The sequence below is a fragment of the Chelonia mydas genome, chromosome 2 (genome assembly GCF_015237465.2).
Source record: "Chelonia mydas isolate rCheMyd1 chromosome 2, rCheMyd1.pri.v2, whole genome shotgun sequence".
Lineage (NCBI taxonomy): Eukaryota > Metazoa > Chordata > Testudines > Cheloniidae > Chelonia > Chelonia mydas.
In genome coordinates, this window is record NC_057850.1 from 259,839,932 (window position 1) to 259,858,271 (window position 18,340).

General features: G+C 49.9%; 2 protein-coding genes across 2 annotated transcripts in view; one reads left to right on the top strand and one right to left on the bottom strand.

Annotated features, from left to right (window-relative positions):
* LOC102941352 (zinc finger protein 420) overlaps positions 1 to 18,340 on the bottom strand; it is a 289,208-nt gene that overhangs the window by 112,538 nt on the left and 158,330 nt on the right. The gene's annotated exons all lie outside the window — the stretch shown is intronic.
* On the top strand, positions 3,777 to 18,066 carry ZNF777 (zinc finger protein 777). Its single transcript, XM_037891385.2, has 6 exons — positions 3,777 to 4,208; positions 6,508 to 6,900; positions 10,674 to 10,800; positions 11,916 to 12,032; positions 13,404 to 13,658; positions 16,703 to 18,066. The coding sequence occupies exons 1-6, from the start codon at positions 4,185 to 4,187 to the stop codon at positions 17,800 to 17,802; spliced, it is 2,016 nt and encodes a 671-aa protein (XP_037747313.1). The 5' UTR covers positions 3,777 to 4,184; the 3' UTR covers positions 17,803 to 18,066.

An 18,340-nucleotide genomic window follows, 5' to 3' on the forward strand; every position in this document is an offset into this window, starting at 1 on the left:
GCCCATCTTTAAAAAAGGGAAGAAGGAGGATCCTGGGAACTACAGGCCAGTCAGCCTCACCTCAGTCCCTGGAAAAATCATGGAGCAGGTCCTCAAAGAATCAATCCTGAAGCACTTAGAGGAGAGGAAAGTGATCAGGAACAGTCAGCATGGATTCACCAAGGGAAGGTCATGCCTGACTAATCTAATCGCCTTTTATGATGAGATTACTGGTTCTGTGGATGAAGGGAAAGCAGTGGATGTATTGTTTCTTGACTTTAGCAAAGCTTTTGACACGGTCTCCCACAGCATTCTTGTCAGCAAGTTAAGGAAGTATGGGCTGGATGAATGCACTATAAGGTGGGTAGAAAGCTGGCTAGATTGTCGGGCTCAACGGGTAGTGATCAATGGCTCCATGTCTAGTTGGCAGCCGGTGTCAAGTGGAGGGCCCCAGGGGTCGGTCCTGGGGCCGGTTTTGTTCAATATCTTCATAAATGATCTGGAGGATGGTGTGGATTGCACTCTCAGCAAATTTGCGGATGATACTAAACTGGGAGGAGTGGTAGATACGCTGGAGGGGAGGGATAGGATACAGAAGGACCTAGACAAATTGGAGGATTGGGCCAAAAGAAATCTGATGAGGTTCAATAAGGATAAGTGCAGGGTCCTGCACTTAGGACGGAAGAACCCAATGCACCGCTACAGACTAGGGACCGAATGGCTAGGCAGCAGTTCTGCGGAAAAGGACCTAGGGGTGACAGTGGACGAGAAGCTGGATATGAGTCAGCAGTGTGCCCTTGTTGCCAAGAAGGCCAATGGCATTTTGGGATGTATAAGTAGGGGCATAGCGAGCAGATCGAGGGACGTGATCGTTCCCCTCTATTCGACACTGGTGAGGCCTCATCTGGAGTACTGTGTCCAGTTTTGGGCCCCACACTACAAGAAGGATGTGGATAAATTGGAAAGAGTCCAGCGAAGGGCAACAAAAATGATTAGGGGTCTAGAGCACATGACTTATGAGGAGAGGCTGAGGGAGCTGGGATTGTTTAGTCTGCAGAAGAGAAGAATGAGGGGGGATTTGATAGCTGCTTTCAACTACCTGAAAGGGGGTTCCAAAGAGGATGGCTCTAGACTGTTCTCAATGGTAGCAGATGACAGAACGAGGAGTAATGGTCTCAAGTTGCAATGGGGGAGGTTTAGATTGGATATTAGGAAAAACTTTTTCACTAAGAGGGTGGTGAAACACTGGAATGCGTTACCTAGGGAGGTGGTAGAATCTCCTTCCTTACAGGTTTTTAAGGTCAGGCTTGACAAAGCCCTGGCTGGGATGATTTAACGGGGACTTGGTCCTGCTTTGAGCAGGGGGTTGGACTAGATGACCTTCTGGGGTCCCTTCCAACCCTGATATTCTATGATTCAGGCTGCTGACCCAGATGTTTTGTTCTATCCCACTGGAGGGACCTGCTGTCTAAGGCTTGTCACGGAGATGAATGCCACTTTGGGTTCAGGACCGCACCTAGTGCTAGAAACAACTGTGGTGGGAACCTGGCATGAGGACTGTGGCTGCAGAGCTTCTGAAGGGGCAATGAGACTGACTGTCGGTCATCTCTAGGCGGAGCTTGTCATGACTGTGGGACTCCAAGTGAAGTTATAGATTAAAGGGTTATGGACTCTGACGTACTGTGTAGCTGCCCAGAGCCAGTCATTCTGGGTGGTACTCAGAGTCCTAGCTGGGCTGGGCAGTGGGCAATGCTCTGCAGATCTAAACTGCCCATTTGGCACTCCCATAATACAGTGAGAGGCACTATAGGAAAAACCTAGTGTTGCTGAGCAACATTGGGTATTGCTTAAAAGGAGAGGACTAGGGAGTAGGGCAGCTAACTGAGGGGTGTATTTCTGAGCTGCTGGGTGCTCCTGGGCCGGTTTCTGGGCCTCTTCCTCTCCCTGTCTTGGATTGTGAAGCCCTGGGGCCAGAGACCCTCTCTCACGCGGTGACTGGGCCGCGCCCAGGTCCCAGTCTCTCTTGGGGCTTCCAGGGGTGCTGCCCGAACTACTACGCGAAGGTGGGTGAGGTCTTATCTTTTCTCTGGTGGGAAAAGAAACTAGCCACTGTCAGAAGACAGGATACCGGGCCGGATGGACCTTTGGTGTGACCCAATATGGCCTTTCTTATGTCCTTTCAAGCTCCAGGGCCCTTCCACAGGGCTGGGGATCCTCGGCCTCAGCCAAGCGAAAGAGTCAAGGGTCTAGGCAGCCCGCCGGCCCTGGGGGCAAGGGGCTTTCCAAGGCAGGCCCAGCTCAGCTGGCTGCGGTGTTAACCAGAAGCGAGGACTGGGGTGGCGGATTTTACTGCCGGGGCGCGCCCCTGGGCCCCCTGTTCCGCGGCAGCCCTCAGGGTTACCAGCCTCACCCGGGTTAATGGGTGCGAGGAGAAAGGGAGCCAGGCTTGTTGCCGGGCAGATGATTGGGGGGGGGGGGGGGAAGGCTGCAGGGTGCTCACCTGGCCAAGGGCGTTGGAGCCTTGTGATTGGGTGAACCCTGGGGGATGGAGGGCTGCCTAAGCCAATCGGAGGGGGGGAGGAGAGGAGGCCAGCTGTGCCAGAGGGGCGCGCGAGACCCCCCCCCCCGCATGAGGGGAATGCCGCGGCGGGCCAATTCCCCCCTCCCCCCGCTGTCCGTCCCCTGCCCGAGGGGGGCACTCGCCACCCCCGTGACTGTCTCTCTCCCCGCCTGAGAAGGGCATGGGCGGTTTCCCCCCACCACCCTCCTATGCTGGAGGAGAAGGCAGGTGACCCCCACCCCCAGCCTGCCTTCCCCCGCTGCCATGATGGAGGGGGATGCCGGCAGCCCCCCCCCCTGCAATTGCCTTCCCCCCGCCCGAGGGGAGCGTGGGCGACCCCCCCCCCCCAACTGCCTCCCCCTCCCGTCTGCCGAAGGGGGTGGGGATGCCCCTCCCGCTGCGTGCCGGGGGGGGGGGACAGGCGATGCCCCGGAGGAGACGCACGGGTGACCCCCAGGACCTCTCCCCTGCCCGTTGCCGATTTTGCCCCGACAGGGGTTTGCTGAGCTACTGTGGGGGTCAGCACCTGGTCGCTGAAGCCCCCTGCGCCCACCGGAGTCAGGCCGATGGCGGCCGCAGAGAGTGGGGCGCCCCGCCATCGGCCCCTCCTCACCGCCTCGGGCCTGCGCTGCCTCCGCCAGGCCCGTGGGCCCCCGCACGCTGCAGAGCCCGGGGGTGCGGAGGGACCGGGACTGGGGAGCCCAGCATGGGGGGGGGAGGGTGTCCCTGACCGACCCGCTGCTAGCCCACCTGCCGCGGGTCAGCGCGGGGCAACGGGGCAGCGATCGCTGCTCCGCCCGCACCGGGTCTGGGGCGTGTAGGAGGGATCAGACTAGTCCCGGAGTGAGCCCCGAAGCCCCCTAGGGAGGTCCCGCCGGGTTCCCGACTCCCCGAGGCAGCCCGTGCCGGCACCGCTGGCGGGTAGCCGCCCGGGGGGAGACAGCGCCTGGCACAGCACCTTGGCCGAAGCAGCACGTTGTTAATGGAGGCTGAGCTCCGCCCGCGATCCCCTGACTCCGGGAGCCGGGGCTCGCAGTGACCCCCCCCTCCCCGCCCGGCTGCGGGGGAAGGGGCGGGGCTCGGCAGCCGCCTGCCCCGCGGGGGGCCCCTGCGCCGGGCCGACGAGGGGAGGCGATTCCCCGCCCGGCCGGGGCCGTGCGCCCCACCCGCCGCCAGGGGCCGCTGCCGGCCCCGCTGCCCGGCCCGCTCCGCCCCGCACGCAGCTCGCGGACCCTGCCAGCGAGGCCGCGGCTCCCGGCTGCGCTCGCTCTGCTCCGCCCGGCAGCGGGGCCGGCCCGTGGCGAGGAGGCGCCGGGACTCTGCCCAGCCCGCAGCGGCAGCGGAGCTCGGGCTCGGCCGGGCCGGGCCGGGCCCCGTTGGGATCCAGCCGCGCGGCTCGTCCCCTCAGCGGGGCGGCGGGCGAGTCTCGGCGTGACTCCCCCGGGTCCCTGCGGAGCAGCCGCGCCCGGCCCTGCCCGCCCCCAGCCCGGCCCGCCGGCGGCAGAGCTCCGCGGGCCCCGAGCGCCGCCCCCGGCGGGCGGGCGGGGAACCGCTCATGTCCGCCCCCGGGCCGCGGTGAGGGGCGAGCTCCCGATCCCCCCGCCCGGCCGAGCTCCGGCGGCGCCTGGGCCGGGAACAAAGGGCCATGGCCGAGCGGGCCGCTGCCCAGGTAAGGGCCTGGCGGGGGCCCCCGAGCGGGGCGGGAAATCGCCTGGCGGGGGGAGCCTGGACAGGGGGCCCTCGCGAGCTTCTGCCGGGCCTGGACCCCGGGAGCCGGCCCCGCGGGGAGCGCGGCGCTGCCCGCTGGCTCCTGGGCAGGGCACGGCCCGGGCTGGACGCTGAAGGGGGAGGAGGGTCCTGATCCCCCGGGCGGGAGCAACAGTGATCTAGCTGGTGTTTCCCAGACACGGGGGGCAGCTGCGCTCCTGCGGGGCCATTTGCGGCTGGTCCGGGGAGCAGGGAGCGGGGCTTTGCTTTGCTCTGCTCGCCCCGCTGCAGGGGACCGACCTCCCAGCCCGGCCCGCCCTGCCAGCAGCCAGCGCTCCCGCCTGGCTAGGACCGCAGCGTCGGGCTTCTGCTGCGGGGCTGGAGGAGAGCAGTTCCTACCCATTTGTTGTTGAACCATAACTCGGGGTATTGTGTTGCGCACACACACACAGTGGCATCGCAGCCGCCTTCCAGAGGTGGCAGAAATGAGCTTTATGGGACCTTGTGACTATTGGAGAGTCCCTCTCTCAAAGGGGAAAATGTTTATGCTTAGTGATGATGGTTAATAATACATTCTCTTTTATTTCACAACACTTCAGGTGTTGAGCTTTTTTTTTTGTTTCTCTCATAGTCTGGACTGGAGGGTTGAAATCCTAAAGTGTCTGTTGACTTGAAGCATAACTCCACAACCCCATTTCTGTGACTTATTTTTCACATCATAACAGATCTTAGGGGCTCTGTTTTGTTAGTAATGGCGGCTTTGTTTCTCTAGTTTAATTACTTGGATTTTATTATTCTTTGTATAGCTACTTTAAGCCCCCAGAGTTCAAAAGCTTTTCATAAAAACTAGACATATCTACTGGGATCCCTAAACAGAGAGACCTCTAGGTGGAACGTGCCTTCTTTACCAGTGTGTGCAAAACGTGTACACGAAGTCGAGGACAGCATATCAAAAATGACTGTATTAAACTAATTCTGTGGGTGAAATCTACGAAGGAGGAAAGTCCAGAATTCTCTTATTCATACCATGACTCTTATGGAAAGTATTAAGGAATGTTAAATGACTATAAAGAGTCAGGTCTCTTTTTTTCTCTCTCATCTGAAGGTATGTCTACGTTGCACACCATGGCCATGGCTTGTAGGGTATGTGTAGCTGCACGCTGCAGTGAAAGGTAGGCTGCAACCACCCTGCAGTATGTAGCTACACCCAGCAGTGAAAGGCTTTAGCAGCGGGGAAAGGCTTCTGCAGTGAGGAGGTGCTGGAACCTTTCCTCGTGCCTCTTCCCTGCCAGAGCCTTTCCCTGCGGCTGGAGTCTTTCACTGTAGCGGGGAAAAACTCCGGCAGTTCCCTGCTGCCAGAGCCTTTCCCCACTGTCTTCCCCCTGCCAGAGCCTTTTGTCACTGCAGAGATCTGCTGGAGCCTTTCCCCACTGTCTTCCCTCCTCCAGAGCCTTTCCTTGTGGTGGGGAACACTCCAGCAGCAAGGAGACCGTGGGACACTACACTGCTAAATAATAGCAGTATATACAAGGAGGGCACAGCTTGGGCTTGTGGAGAACTGTGTAGGGTACAGCCATGTTTTTACTCGTCTAAGCAGTGCCTCACCATCTGCACTGCTGTTTTTACCTGTGCTGGGGGGCATGTATTGTATGTACTCTATGCACTGCCATAGGGAGGGTGCAGTGTAGACATACCTTGAAAGATGGCACCTCAGTAGCACAGTGCCTCTTGAATTTCTGATGAATCTTTGCTTAGACATCAGTACAGAACCAAATCGCCAAAACCATTTCCAGCGGCAGCCAGGGTCTCCCTTGCAGGTTTTCCTCCTGAGAACTGACAAGACACATCCCTTATTTTGTGTATTCCAGTGAGAATGTAACCTAAGGATGGTATAGGAGTGAGCTTCTTAATGGCTTCAAATCCTACTGTGACTCTCAACAATCTAAATACTACTTAAGAGTCTGGCACACATAGGGAAAAGGGACTACAGACATATAAGAGAGTGAAGTTCATTTCCCCTTTTCTAATCAAGTAAAAGATTGAAAAATAACTCTTCCTTTAACTGAAGTCTGTGGGTCCCTTAGATATGAGCTGTAACTGGACATGTGCACTGACTGCTTATGGAAACCCATGGGAACGTCCCCATAAGACTTAAGATCCAATAGCAGGTATTGCTAAGAGCAGGAGACTCTTGCCCTGTTTCGCTCTGTAGGCATGGAGTTGTGGTCACATGGTCGGCTAATGTCTGTCTTTGCAAACAGGCTCCAGAACTGGATGCAGTGACTCAGTGCCCATCTCCTTTGCTGCCTCCCCTTGTCCCGGAACGAACTTCCGAAAGAGAAACTCAGACTGCAGAGATTTCCCTGACTGTTGTGGCAGCAATTCAGGCCGTGGAGAGGAAGGTGGATTCTCATGCCACGCGATTGTTGGATCTGGAGGGGAGAACGGGGATGGCTGAGAAGAAATTAATAGACTGTGAGAAAACAGCAGTGGAACTTGGCAACCAGCTGGAGAGTAAATGTGCCGCCCTGGGAACTCTGATCCAGGAGTATGGGCTGCTGCAGAGGAGGCTGGAGAACATGGAGAACCTGCTGAAGAACAGGAACTTCTGGATCCTGAGGCTCCCCCCAGGCACTAATGGAGAAGTCCCCAAGGTAACAATATCTCAGCTAGTGCTGGCAGGGAAGACTAAATGTTCAAACCAGTCTCTAGAGCTTTGAATGCAAGCTCAAGCCTGCAGTTTGGGTGCAGAATTAGAGGCACATTTTACAAGTGCCTACTGCCAACTAGAGAACAGTAGAGCATATACTGTGGCTGGAGTCAGGCGTGCAGGGGAGCTGGGAAGAAGTGAGCCCTGGTGTGAGTTAATTGAACTAGGAGCTCAAAGCAATTCAGAAATAAAACTGCCCCTTAATATTTTCATTTTTAATATTTTCCCTCTCTGGAGCTGTTTGTGGGAAGTGGATCAGAGGAGAATGTCCCTGTTATGAACAAAAATATTAACATAAGAACAGCCAAACGGGGTCAGACCAGTGGTCCATCTAGCCCAGTATCCTGTCTTCTGACAGTGGCCAGTGCCAGGAACTTCAGAGGGAATGAACAGAACAGGGCAATCAAGTGATCCATCCTGTCATCCACTCCCAGCTTCTGGCAAACAGAATAGCCATTGATGGACCTATCCTCCATGAATTTATCTAATTCTTTTTTGAACCTTGTTCTAGTCTTGACCTTCACAACATCCCCTGGCAAAGAGTTCTGCAGGTTGACTGTACGTTGTGTGAAGAAATACTTCCTTTTGTTTGTTTTAAACGTCCTGCCTATTAATTTCATTGAGCGACCCCTAGTTCTTGTATTATGGGAAGGAGTAAATAACATTTCCTTATTCACTTTTTCCACACCGGTCAAGATTTTATAGACCTCTATTATATCCCCTCTTAGTCATCTCTTTTCTAAGGTCTTAGAAATCTCCCCTCATATGGAAGCTGTTCTATACCCCAATCATTTTTGTTGCCCTTTTCTGTGCCTTGTCCAATTCCAATATATATTTTTTTGAGATGGGGTGACCAGAACTGCATGGAGTATTCAAGATGTGTGTACACCTTGGATTTATATAGAGGCATTAGGATATTTTCTGTCTTATTTATCAGAGGGGTAGCTGTGTTAGTCTGTATCCACAAAAACAATGGGGAGTCAGGTGGCACCTTAAAGACTAACAGATTTATTTGGGCATAAGCTTTCATGGGTAAAAAACCCACTTCTTCAGATGAGGCATCTGAAGAAGTGGGTTTTTTACTCACGAAAGCTTATGCCCAAATAAATCTGCTAGTCTTTAAGGTGCCACCAGACTCCTCGTTGTTTTTGTCTTATGTATCCCTTCCTAATGATTCCCAACATTCTGTTAGCTTTTTTGACTGCTGCTGTACATTGAATGGATGTTTCCAGAGACCTGTCCACTGACTCCAGGATATATTTCGTGAGTGGTCACAGCTAATCTAGACCCCCATCATTTTGTATGTATAGGTGGGATTATGTTTTCCAATGCTCATTACTTTGCAGTCTGCTTTACTCTCTTGAGTAATTTTGTATCATCTGCCAGTTGGGCTATCTCACTGTTCACCCCTTTTCCCAGATCATTTATGAATGTGTAGATCAGCACTGGTCCCCGTACAGGCCCCTGGGGGACACCACTATTGACCGCTCTCCATTCTGAAAACCGACCATTTATTCCTACTCTTTGTTTCCTGTCTTTTTAAAACAGTTACTGATCCATGAGAGGACCATCCCTCTTATCCCATGACTGCTTGCTTTACTTAAGATTCTTTGTGGAGGGACCTTGTCAAAGGCTTTCTGAAAGTCTGAGTACACTGTATCCAGTGGATCTCTCTTGTCCACTTGTTTGTTTGACTCCCTCAAAGAATTCAAATAGATTGGTGAGGCATGATTTCCCTTTTCAAAAGCTGTGTTGACTCTTCCCCAACAAAACATGTTCATCTATGTTTGATAATTCTGTTCTGTATTATAGTTTCAATCAATTTGCCTGGTACTGAAGTTAGGTTTGCTGGCCTGTAATTGCCGGGATCACCTCTGGAGCCTTTTTTGAAAATTGGTATCACATTAGCTATTGTCCAGTCATCTGGTACAGAAGCTGATTTAAGTGATAGGTTACATACCACAGTTAGTAGTTCTGCAATTTCATATTTGAGTTCCTTCAGAACTCTTGGGTGAGTAGCATCGGGTCCTGATGACTTATTACTGTTTAATTTATCAATTTGTTCCCTAAGCTTCCTCAGATTTGTCATTTAAAAAGAATGGCTCAGGTGTGGGAATCTCTCTCACATCCTGTGCACTGAAGACTGATATAAATCGTTTAGTTTCTCTGCAATGGCCTTATCTTTGACTGCTCCGTTAGCACCTTGATTGTCCAGTGATCCCACTGATTGTTTAGCCAGCTTCCTGCTTCTGATGTACTAAATATTTTTTTGCTGTAGGGATTTTTTTAAAGTAGGGATTTCTCAGATCCAGTTAATTAGGATTTGGGGGTAATGGTTCATGGCTGGCAGTCTTCCTCCAGTAGCCAGACTTCTTCTTAGTGTATACACAACGTGCCTCAGGTGGCACGTGACCATGATTCATCATTGTATTTGGTCCACTGGCTGGATCATTAGCTTCCACGGCCAAGGCCGGGTACTGATGGGCAGTGTGACGTGAACGCTGATCCATGCCAGATTGATTCCTTGATATTACAAGTTGCTATTAGTGAGGCAACCAAGCAACAGAAGAGAGCAGGTAAGGGGTGTCTGAGGCTAGGAAAGGGTGGCAGGAAGCAACAGGTAGGTGTTCTCTGGTGCCAGGCAAAAGGGCATGGCTGGGACTCAGGAGAAAGGGGACAGGCTTGATGTACTTAAAAATTGGTACTAGGTGAACAATGCAACCAAAGAAAAATAAAAGTTCCTTTAATGTTCATTCATATTTGCATTGACAGCTTTTGTACGTCACAGATATTTTAGCAAGTATGTTTACTGGTGGAAATGTCATTGAAAATGGTATTTTTTTAAAATAAACGTTGTTGCATATTCACAAAGACTATCAAATTTATAAGTGTCAGTACTTGACTGGAAACTTCATTCTGAATCATAGTCATCCAATCGGAACTGAAACAAAGGGCTGTGTGTCCAATCCAAACTGCTCTGTTCAAATACTCATAACAAAGTCCTTGCAAATTAGCTACAGCTTGGAATTATCTGCAGAAATAATTAGTTGGCAAATAACCTCGAAAACTGCAATCTGTTTGATGATTTTATCAGGTGGAATTCACCATATGAATGAATTATTATGAAATATTTGCCCAGCTCTGCAGAAAAGAGCTGCCTTTGTGTGTATCTGAAAACTGTAAACATTTCTGAATCGGATTTATATAATAACTAGTGACAGTCCAAAACTGTGAACGTCAGGTCTGGAACAGAATTTCTCCAGAGTTCTGGAGCAATTGAACATGGGGGTTTGAGGTCATCTCCTTCACAGAAATGAGGATCAACCATGATGCCTGATTCTGATCTCATTTAACAATTTGACGCACATTATAACTTGAATAATTTCAGTGGCCTTGGTCCCAGTTTATATTGATGTGAGATCAGAATCAGATCTGTGGGGTTTGGATAAATTCTGATCTGGATTTGAAGGCGACAGTGTTCAGAGCCAGGGTTTCAGTTGAGGTACATTATATTGTGGAAACAGGAATCTGAGAATTGTTTCCAGATACACATGAGAATAGATTTCTGTGTTGTGGATTCTTCAGCTCACTGAATTAGCTTTGACATCTGAGTGGGATGGAGAGAGGATTTATTCCCCTTTCACTGAAGTTAAGGAATCAGATGCCAAGATAAAAGTGTTGCAGAAGGTGCTAAGTGTGTAACATTTGTGATTCCAGGTGCCTGTGACATTTGATGACGTCTCAGTCTATTTCAATGAGAAGGAGTGGGAGAAACTAGACGAATGGCAGAAGGAACTGTACAAGAATGTGATGAAGGGCAATTATGAATCTTTGGTCTCCTTAGGTAAAGATCAGTTTTCACCTGTTATAAACGAACTTCAGAGATTTTACGGGCTGGTGGGTCAGCACATAGTGTCCTCAGCGCCTTTATGATTGAAGGTCAGCTCCGTTTTAAAAGCAGACTTAAAAATACTCCTCCTTCCATTGCTTTCTAGCTTTGGGTAGTGACTGGACATGTGTGTGTTCATCCCTTATAAATAAGGCTATGATTTTTTTCATGGAGATCATGGTAGTCACAGAATCCGTGACTTTAGCTCCGGGGGGTGTGTGCAGAGCACCGAGTGGCCCTACCCCCTGGAGCTCCTAGTGGGTGGCGAGGGGGGCCCCCGGAGCTCCAAGCACCCCCTGGAGTGCCGAATAGGACCCCACAGCTGCCTAACCATTGCCCGACAGTGTGAGGACCCTGCAGCTGAGCTTCCCATTTTGTCATGGATATTTTTAGTAAAAGTCACGGGCTTCTGTGAATTTTTCTTTATTGCCCATGACCTGTCCGTGACTTTTACTGAAAATATCCATAACAAAATCTTAGTCTTTCTTATAAACACTGTTAGGCGATCCTCACGTCAGGGCTGAGACATGCTGGCAGAGCAGCCAGGGAAAAGCCTGCGTTGTTTGCTTATGCTGCACCTATTTTCTGGATAAACGCGGGACACGGGTCTCCAAAATTCTTAATCCAGTGCCTTTAAGGAATGCGGAGTTCCCTTTAAAATGGTGCTTTGAATATAAAACCTGCTGTGGACATGCCGCATAGACACGTGCATTAATAATTAGAGGCTGACGTTCAGCACTGACCTAGTGCTGTTCCCATTTAAGTTGGGCCACTGCTGAACTCCTCTGAAATGTCCCCCCCAGAAATCTCCTTTGCTAAAGGGTGGTCGCTGGTCATCGCTTCTGGAATATGGTGCTGGGGGAGAAGTGACTTTTATGGAAAATGGCGAGGAACGGTTCCTGTATGCAGATGCTTTTCAGATCATTATGATAAAGAACAAGTGCCCTAAAGGGACACTGTCCAGCTGATTTCAGAGTCTGAGTTAAATGTAATTTCAGGTCTTATGTAGGAAAGGTAAGGGGCAATGTTGTTAAAGCTTATGGCACAATAATCTCTTTCTCACTGAATAGACTCTGCAATTTCCAAACCTGGTGTTTTGTCACATATCGAACAAGGAGTAGAGTCACGGGTCAGAGGGCAGCAGGACTCGGATGAGGAGAGAGAAATCCTTGCTGACCCCAGTGCAGGTGAGTAGCAGATTAACGCAATACTGAGTAAATGTATTAATTGTAGTGTCTGAGAAGTAGAATAATGATATGGTGCAGTGCACATCGGAGGGGCACTGGTTCTGGGCAGAATGCAGAGTTCTGCCAGAGATGGAGTAGAGAGAGAGAACAAGGGCAGGAGTATTCCCTTGCTGGGTTGCTACAGTGAGGGAAGAACAGAGAGACAGTAAGGGGAGAGGGAAAGCACAGTTGGGGTTAAAGACAATCTTAGATTCAAGGGAGCAAGGTTTGGACACGTAATTACTCAGTATCCAGATATAGGTCAGCCTGCAGAACAGTGACCCTCCAGGCTGTGGAGAGTCATGGGAACAGGGCACTGTAAGTGGTGGAATGACTCAGCAGGGAAAACAGTACAGCTGCAGTCAGCAAGGTATCTTCCTTGCAGGGTTAGTGCTTATAACAAGGAAAGATAATCAGCTAATATAAGCAGGGAAATGGAAATGCTGGGGGTTCAGCCCAATCTTTCCAAAGGCCCTCCTTCTCCCCTGCCTCCCAAGCAGCCGCTCTTATAGCCCTTCTTTCTATCTATTTGCCTCTCCTCACTGTAGCATCTAAGCACCTCACAGTCACTGATGGATTTGTCTTCAGAGTATCTCTTTGAGGTAAGGTGTGCTAGTCCATGTTTTATAGATCAGGAAACTGAGGCACAGGATAGATTAAGTGACTTGTCCAGGTTAACACAGGCAGTCTGGCTGACGGAGACATTGACCCCAAGTATCCTGAGTCCCAGTCCAGGGCCCTATCCATTAACCCATCCTTCCTAGCACGCCTCTCTGAGTGCACCTTTCCAGACTGAGGGGAAGCTAAGATGGGGTGAACATCCTGTTCACTGGGGACCAGGTGGTGTCTCTGCACCTTGTCCCATTAGGAGAGGTGAGGATTAGGGCAACCAGAATGAGCAACTGGAGGATCAGAGAGCGAGGGTGGAATGAGCTCACTGCGTGGCCAAGAGGCTGGATATGGAGCTGCATAGAAAGGTGATGGAGGGTTGGGGTGAGATGGTCTTGGAGAAAGAGTTTATACTGGCTATCGGATTCTGGGCCCCCTGAAGCTTGCAGCGTTGGGATTTAGGAAGATCATTAACCCCGGGAATGTTTGAGGTGACTGAGGCACTACTAAAGACTTCTGCAGTAGTGGTTTGAGGTCAGGGCAAATCGCCTTCTGCAGGAAAATGCAAAAGTGGCAAATCAGCCCTAAAATTGTGGTGTCTGCAGTTCCACAACTCTTTCCGTGATGTGAATGCACTGTGAATCAGAAAAGGATTATTGCTAATGGTTTCTTATATCCCAACTCAGTGGAATGAATCATATCTGGGTTCTCTCTTTATTGCAGCAGGTATAAGGGTTGTGATCAAAACAGAGGAGATTCATCCTGAGGACTGCCCTGAAAACCTGGAGCTGCACAGAATGTTGGAACGATCAGAAGGAAGTTTCCAGAATCCAGACCAGGAAGCAACCCATGGTAGTCCATATGGCTCAGTAACACCTCCGAGAAACCCCTCAGGGAACTGTCTGGACGAGTCCACCGAATATAAAACAGATTTCAGTGAAATCAGAAGAGTCATTGTTCAGCAGGGTAACTGCACAGGTGAGAGGCTGTATGTGCTGAATGTGAGAAAAGCTTTAGGCCAAGGAGAAGCCTTGTATTACATCAGAGGAGCAGAGCAAAAGCAGGACTGTATGAATGTACAAAGTGAGGAAAAGCTCCAGAGTACAGCAGTGACGTACAGTGCAGCAGAGAATCCATACGGGAGGGAAGCCCAGAGTCTGCCTGGGGGGAGGAGAGAAACTTTTAAGCAAAAGAACAGTCTTAAATCCCACCAGAAACCCATGCAGGAGGAAAACCTGTGGAAGTAGTGACCATAAGAGCAGCGGAAGTCACACATGAAGTCAGGGGACTCCAGAGTAAGACACACCAGACACATATAGTAAATGTCAGAAACGTCTCTCTGAAGACCAGTCCTACTGCACAGCAGAGACTTCATTCATTAGGCTGTAACAGGTGACTAGCATGTTCCTGGTGGGGTGAAGGCTTCAGCCACATTTTGTGTCCTATTAGACATCAGAGACTCGAGAGTGAGACACCTTGCCAATGCATTGAGTATGAGAGGAACTCTGTTATATTGCAAAATCTTGTAAAATGCCAGTGAGCCCACACTACAGATACTCACTACATGGAATGGAGGAAAGCATTAGCCAACCATATCCGCTTCTCCATCACCAGCTAGTCTGCTCAGAAACTGGATCGAAACACTGAAGAAACTAAGTGCTTCAGAGATAAACTCGTCTATCCCCAAACAATGCTTTTCCTGAGGATTTACCACACCCTAGCAGCCCCCTCTGGGTAGAAGAAAACTGCTGTATAAATACTATGAGCTAAAATAGGATTAAGGTAGAATTGGAAGTGTGTTCGGATGACTGTTACGTAGGAACTAGAGTTAAGTCTTGTAACCTGTCAAAGGTCTTATTCCTAGAAGGCAAGAAATTGGGTATAAAGTTATTGGTGAGCTCTGCTAGGGGAGAGCAGACACCCGGACTATCTACCGGACCTATATGTATACCTTGGATGTTCTGTGCCATGTAGCATGACTGGGAACTAATCAAATACCACGCCCAGTGGAAAGCAGAGGCTACCTCATACTTACCCAGAGGGGCCTGATCACCATGCCAAGTTTTCCAGGGAGACCCAGAGTGATGATTAACTGGGTCCTGTGATTAGTGCAAATATTTTCCATTCTGCTAAGTCTGCCTTGCTAATGTGGCCAAAAAGGAAAAGCCAGCCTCGTCTTAGTTCTGTGTGGTCAGAGTGATTTCATCCCGTTTTGCCTAACACATCCTTTTCCTACAAGTGGGGAATGCAGAGGGAGAATCCTAAAACAAACCTAAAATGGATCAAATTGTTTTAGCCAAATTAACATTACTGGAGTGAGCTATCTCATCCAGGACTTTACTATCCAAAGTAAAACTTGGATGAAAGTCGTCGTGTTTCTCCCCCCCCCCGTCCCCCCCCGCGCCTTGTAGCTCAGTATTATGTGCTGCTTTATGGTATTTTGTGTTGCCAAGATCTCTCTGGCTTTTGTGAAGATCAGTAAACAACCCTCCCCCCCCCACACCCCCCCCCCTTTTTTTTTTTTTAAAGAAACCTTTTCTTGTTTCTCTCAGTAGCTGGCAGCCAACTATTTGTCTGGGTTATATGTGCATTCCTCTGTTTTCTTACCTATCCCCTACCGACACAAAGTGAATTGGAACAATTTTTGACCCTACTTTTAGTTAGCTTATTTCATAGATACGTTTAGCTCCATCCTAGGTGATCCTTGATGCACGTGATGATAATTTGCTGCTGTGGTGGTGTAGTGCTGTCCTTAGGAACTGAGCCGTGTCTCACTTACAAACCCTGACTCTCTAAAGTGTAAAAGCTAATAATAGCTTTGTTTATATACAAATGGCAAGACCGAGCCAGACTCCTGCTGCAGGACTTACGGCTGGCAAACAAGCACTCTTCTCAGGTTGGGGTCTGCACAGTGTCATTGAGGATGCTTCTGATCTTGCTGAGAATGATCTATACTCAGCCAATATTTTATTAACAAGGGGATACCACAAAATGGTGTCCCTGAACTGTATGCCAGGCCACATTTGTTTCAGGGCGAAGTGGTTGAGGGGATTGCTGAATAGATTACCAGATATACTCGTTCGTAAGCCAAATATTTTTGGTAAAAAAGTGACGCATCAAAGAGCGGGGGTCGGCTTATAAACGGGTTTTCAGCAAAATTTGATGATTTTAAACTCTATGAAATCATTAAATTGACTATCTAATACATTGTCGTTTTATTTACCTGGAGCATCTGCAGGCATGGAGCCCCTCAGTTCCCTTTGGCCGTGGTTTGCCGTTCCCAGCCAATGGGAGCTGCGGGAAGTGGCGCCATTGAGAACTGAGGGGCTCCGTGCCTGCGAACACTCCACGTAAACAAAACATCCCAACCCGCCAGCGGTTTACCCTGATGAGCTAGGAGCCAAAGTTTGCCAACCCCTGAAATATAGGGTCGGCTTATGAAAGGGTCATACAGTTTTTACCATTTTTACTTATCCATCCTGGGGTGGTCGGTTTATAAACAAACCGTCTTATGATCGAGTATATACGGTAAATTTGTTTTCCCATTTAAACAAATATACCTCCTCATACCCAAGTGGGGAGCTAGATAAGTTCATGGAGGATAGGTCCATCAATGGCTATTAGCCAGGATGGGCAGGGATGGTGTCCCTAGCGTCTCTTTGCCAGAAGCTGGGAATGAGCAACAAGGGATGGATCACTTGATGATTACCTGTTCTGTTCATTCCCTGTGGGGCACCTGGCATTGGCCACTGTCGGAAGACAGGATTCTGGGCTAGATGATTTAGTTGGGGATTGGTCCTGCTTTGAGCAGGGGGTTGGACTAGATGAGCTCCTGAGGTCCCTTCCAACCCTGATATTCTATGATTCTATGGGCCTTTGGTCTGACCCAGCATGTCACTTGTTCCTAAAAACTCTTCAGGCAGTTTCCATTGTGTATCAAGAATGTCTTAATCATAAGAGGCTTCCTTTATCCTAAGCAGATGAAATTAATGGTGTCTTGGTTCTCTTTTGAATTTTCCCAGATGACGGGATTGTGATCAAAACTGAGGAGGAGGATGATCCTGACACCCTGGAGCCATATGCCATGTTCTCAGGCAGAGCAGAGCAGCAGATTTTCCAGAATCATGAGCAGGGGACAACCTGTGAAGCTCAGTGCAGTTCCAAAATGCAACAGAGAAACCCAATCGGAAACAGGCCAGGGCAATCTACTCCCTGTGAAAGAGACTCCAGTGAAACGAAGACGGTCATTGTCCACCAGAGAAACCGCACCAGGGAAAGACCTTATATCTGTCCTGAGTGTGGGAAAAGCTTCATGCTGAAGATCAACTTTATAATCCACCAGAGGAACCATCTCAAAGAGGGGCCCTATGAATGTAATGAGTGCGACTTAAGCTTCAGGATCAAGCAGCAGTTTATCCTGCACCAACGCAGCCACACACGACGGGGAGTCGGCCCGGCCCGACGTGTGGAGAACTTCAGAGACAAGCACAGCCTCAAGCCAGAGCCGAGAACGCCACCGGCAGGGAAACCCTATAAATGCACTGAGTGTGAGAGCAGCTTCAGCCACAAGTCGAGCCTCAGCAAACACCAGATCACGCACGTGGGGGAGCGGCCGTACACATGCAGTGAGTGCAGGAAGAGCTTCCGGCTGCAGATCAGCCTGATAATGCACCAGAGGATCCACACTGGGAAGAGCGAGATGTCCTTCATATGCCCTCAGTGTGGGAAAAACTTTAGTCGTCCCTCCCATCTCCTCAGGCACCAGAGGACTCACACGGGGGAGCGGCCCTATAAATGCACCCAGTGCGAGAAAACCTTCAGTGAGAAGTCCAAGCTTACCAACCACTACCGCATCCACACGCGGGAGCGGCCGCATGCCTGCACGGAGTGCGGCAAAGGCTTTATCCGCAAGCACCACCTGCTGGAGCACCAGCGCATCCACACTGGGGAGCGACCCTACCACTGCACTGAGTGCGGCAAGAACTTCACTCAGAAGCACCACCTGCTGGAGCACCAGCGGGCTCACACCGGCGAGAGGCCCTACCCCTGCACCGAGTGCACGAAGTGCTTCCGATATAAACAGTCCCTTAAGTACCACTTGAGGACGCACACAGGGGAGTAGGCGCCAATGGGAGCTGCCTCCAACCTGGGCATTTGAGTCCGGAGTCTTTGTGAAAGGAAGCAGTGGTGCAACAGTGTGTAGGGACTGATAATTTGATGTAAAACAAATGAAGCAAATAACATGCAGCAAAATTAAAAAGAACAGAAAAAGCTAATTTAGGGTAAATATTCATCATAATGTACAGGATATTTTGCTGAAGTAGGACTAACTGCTTTTTAAATCTATTCCTTTTGATAATAAATGTGAAGTAACTTTTATTTGATACGCAAATTTAAGATTTCAGTTTTTTAAAATATATAATTTTGCACTGTACATCGTACCTTTTAATCTGGAAAATCCCAAAGTGGTTTACATGCCTTATACAGGGATTGTGTCACCTGCTGCCGAGATGCAGCTGCCCCAGGGTGGAACATGGCATCTCTTTAACAGTGCACAGGAATAGTACGTGCTCCAATCCCAGTCGAGATGATTAGTATATCCACACAGAAACTACAAAAAGGAATTTTGTATGGAGTATTTAGATATAAAATGATAAAGG

Coding starts and splice junctions, on each gene's coding strand:
- ZNF777 (XM_037891385.2), top strand. CDS start 4,185: ATGGCCGAGCGGGCCGCTGCCCAG. Junction 4,209..6,507: donor CCGAGCGGGCCGCTGCCCAG/GTAAGGGCCTGG, acceptor CTTTGCAAACAG/GCTCCAGAACTGGATGCAGT. Junction 6,901..10,673: donor CTAATGGAGAAGTCCCCAAG/GTAACAATATCT, acceptor TTGTGATTCCAG/GTGCCTGTGACATTTGATGA.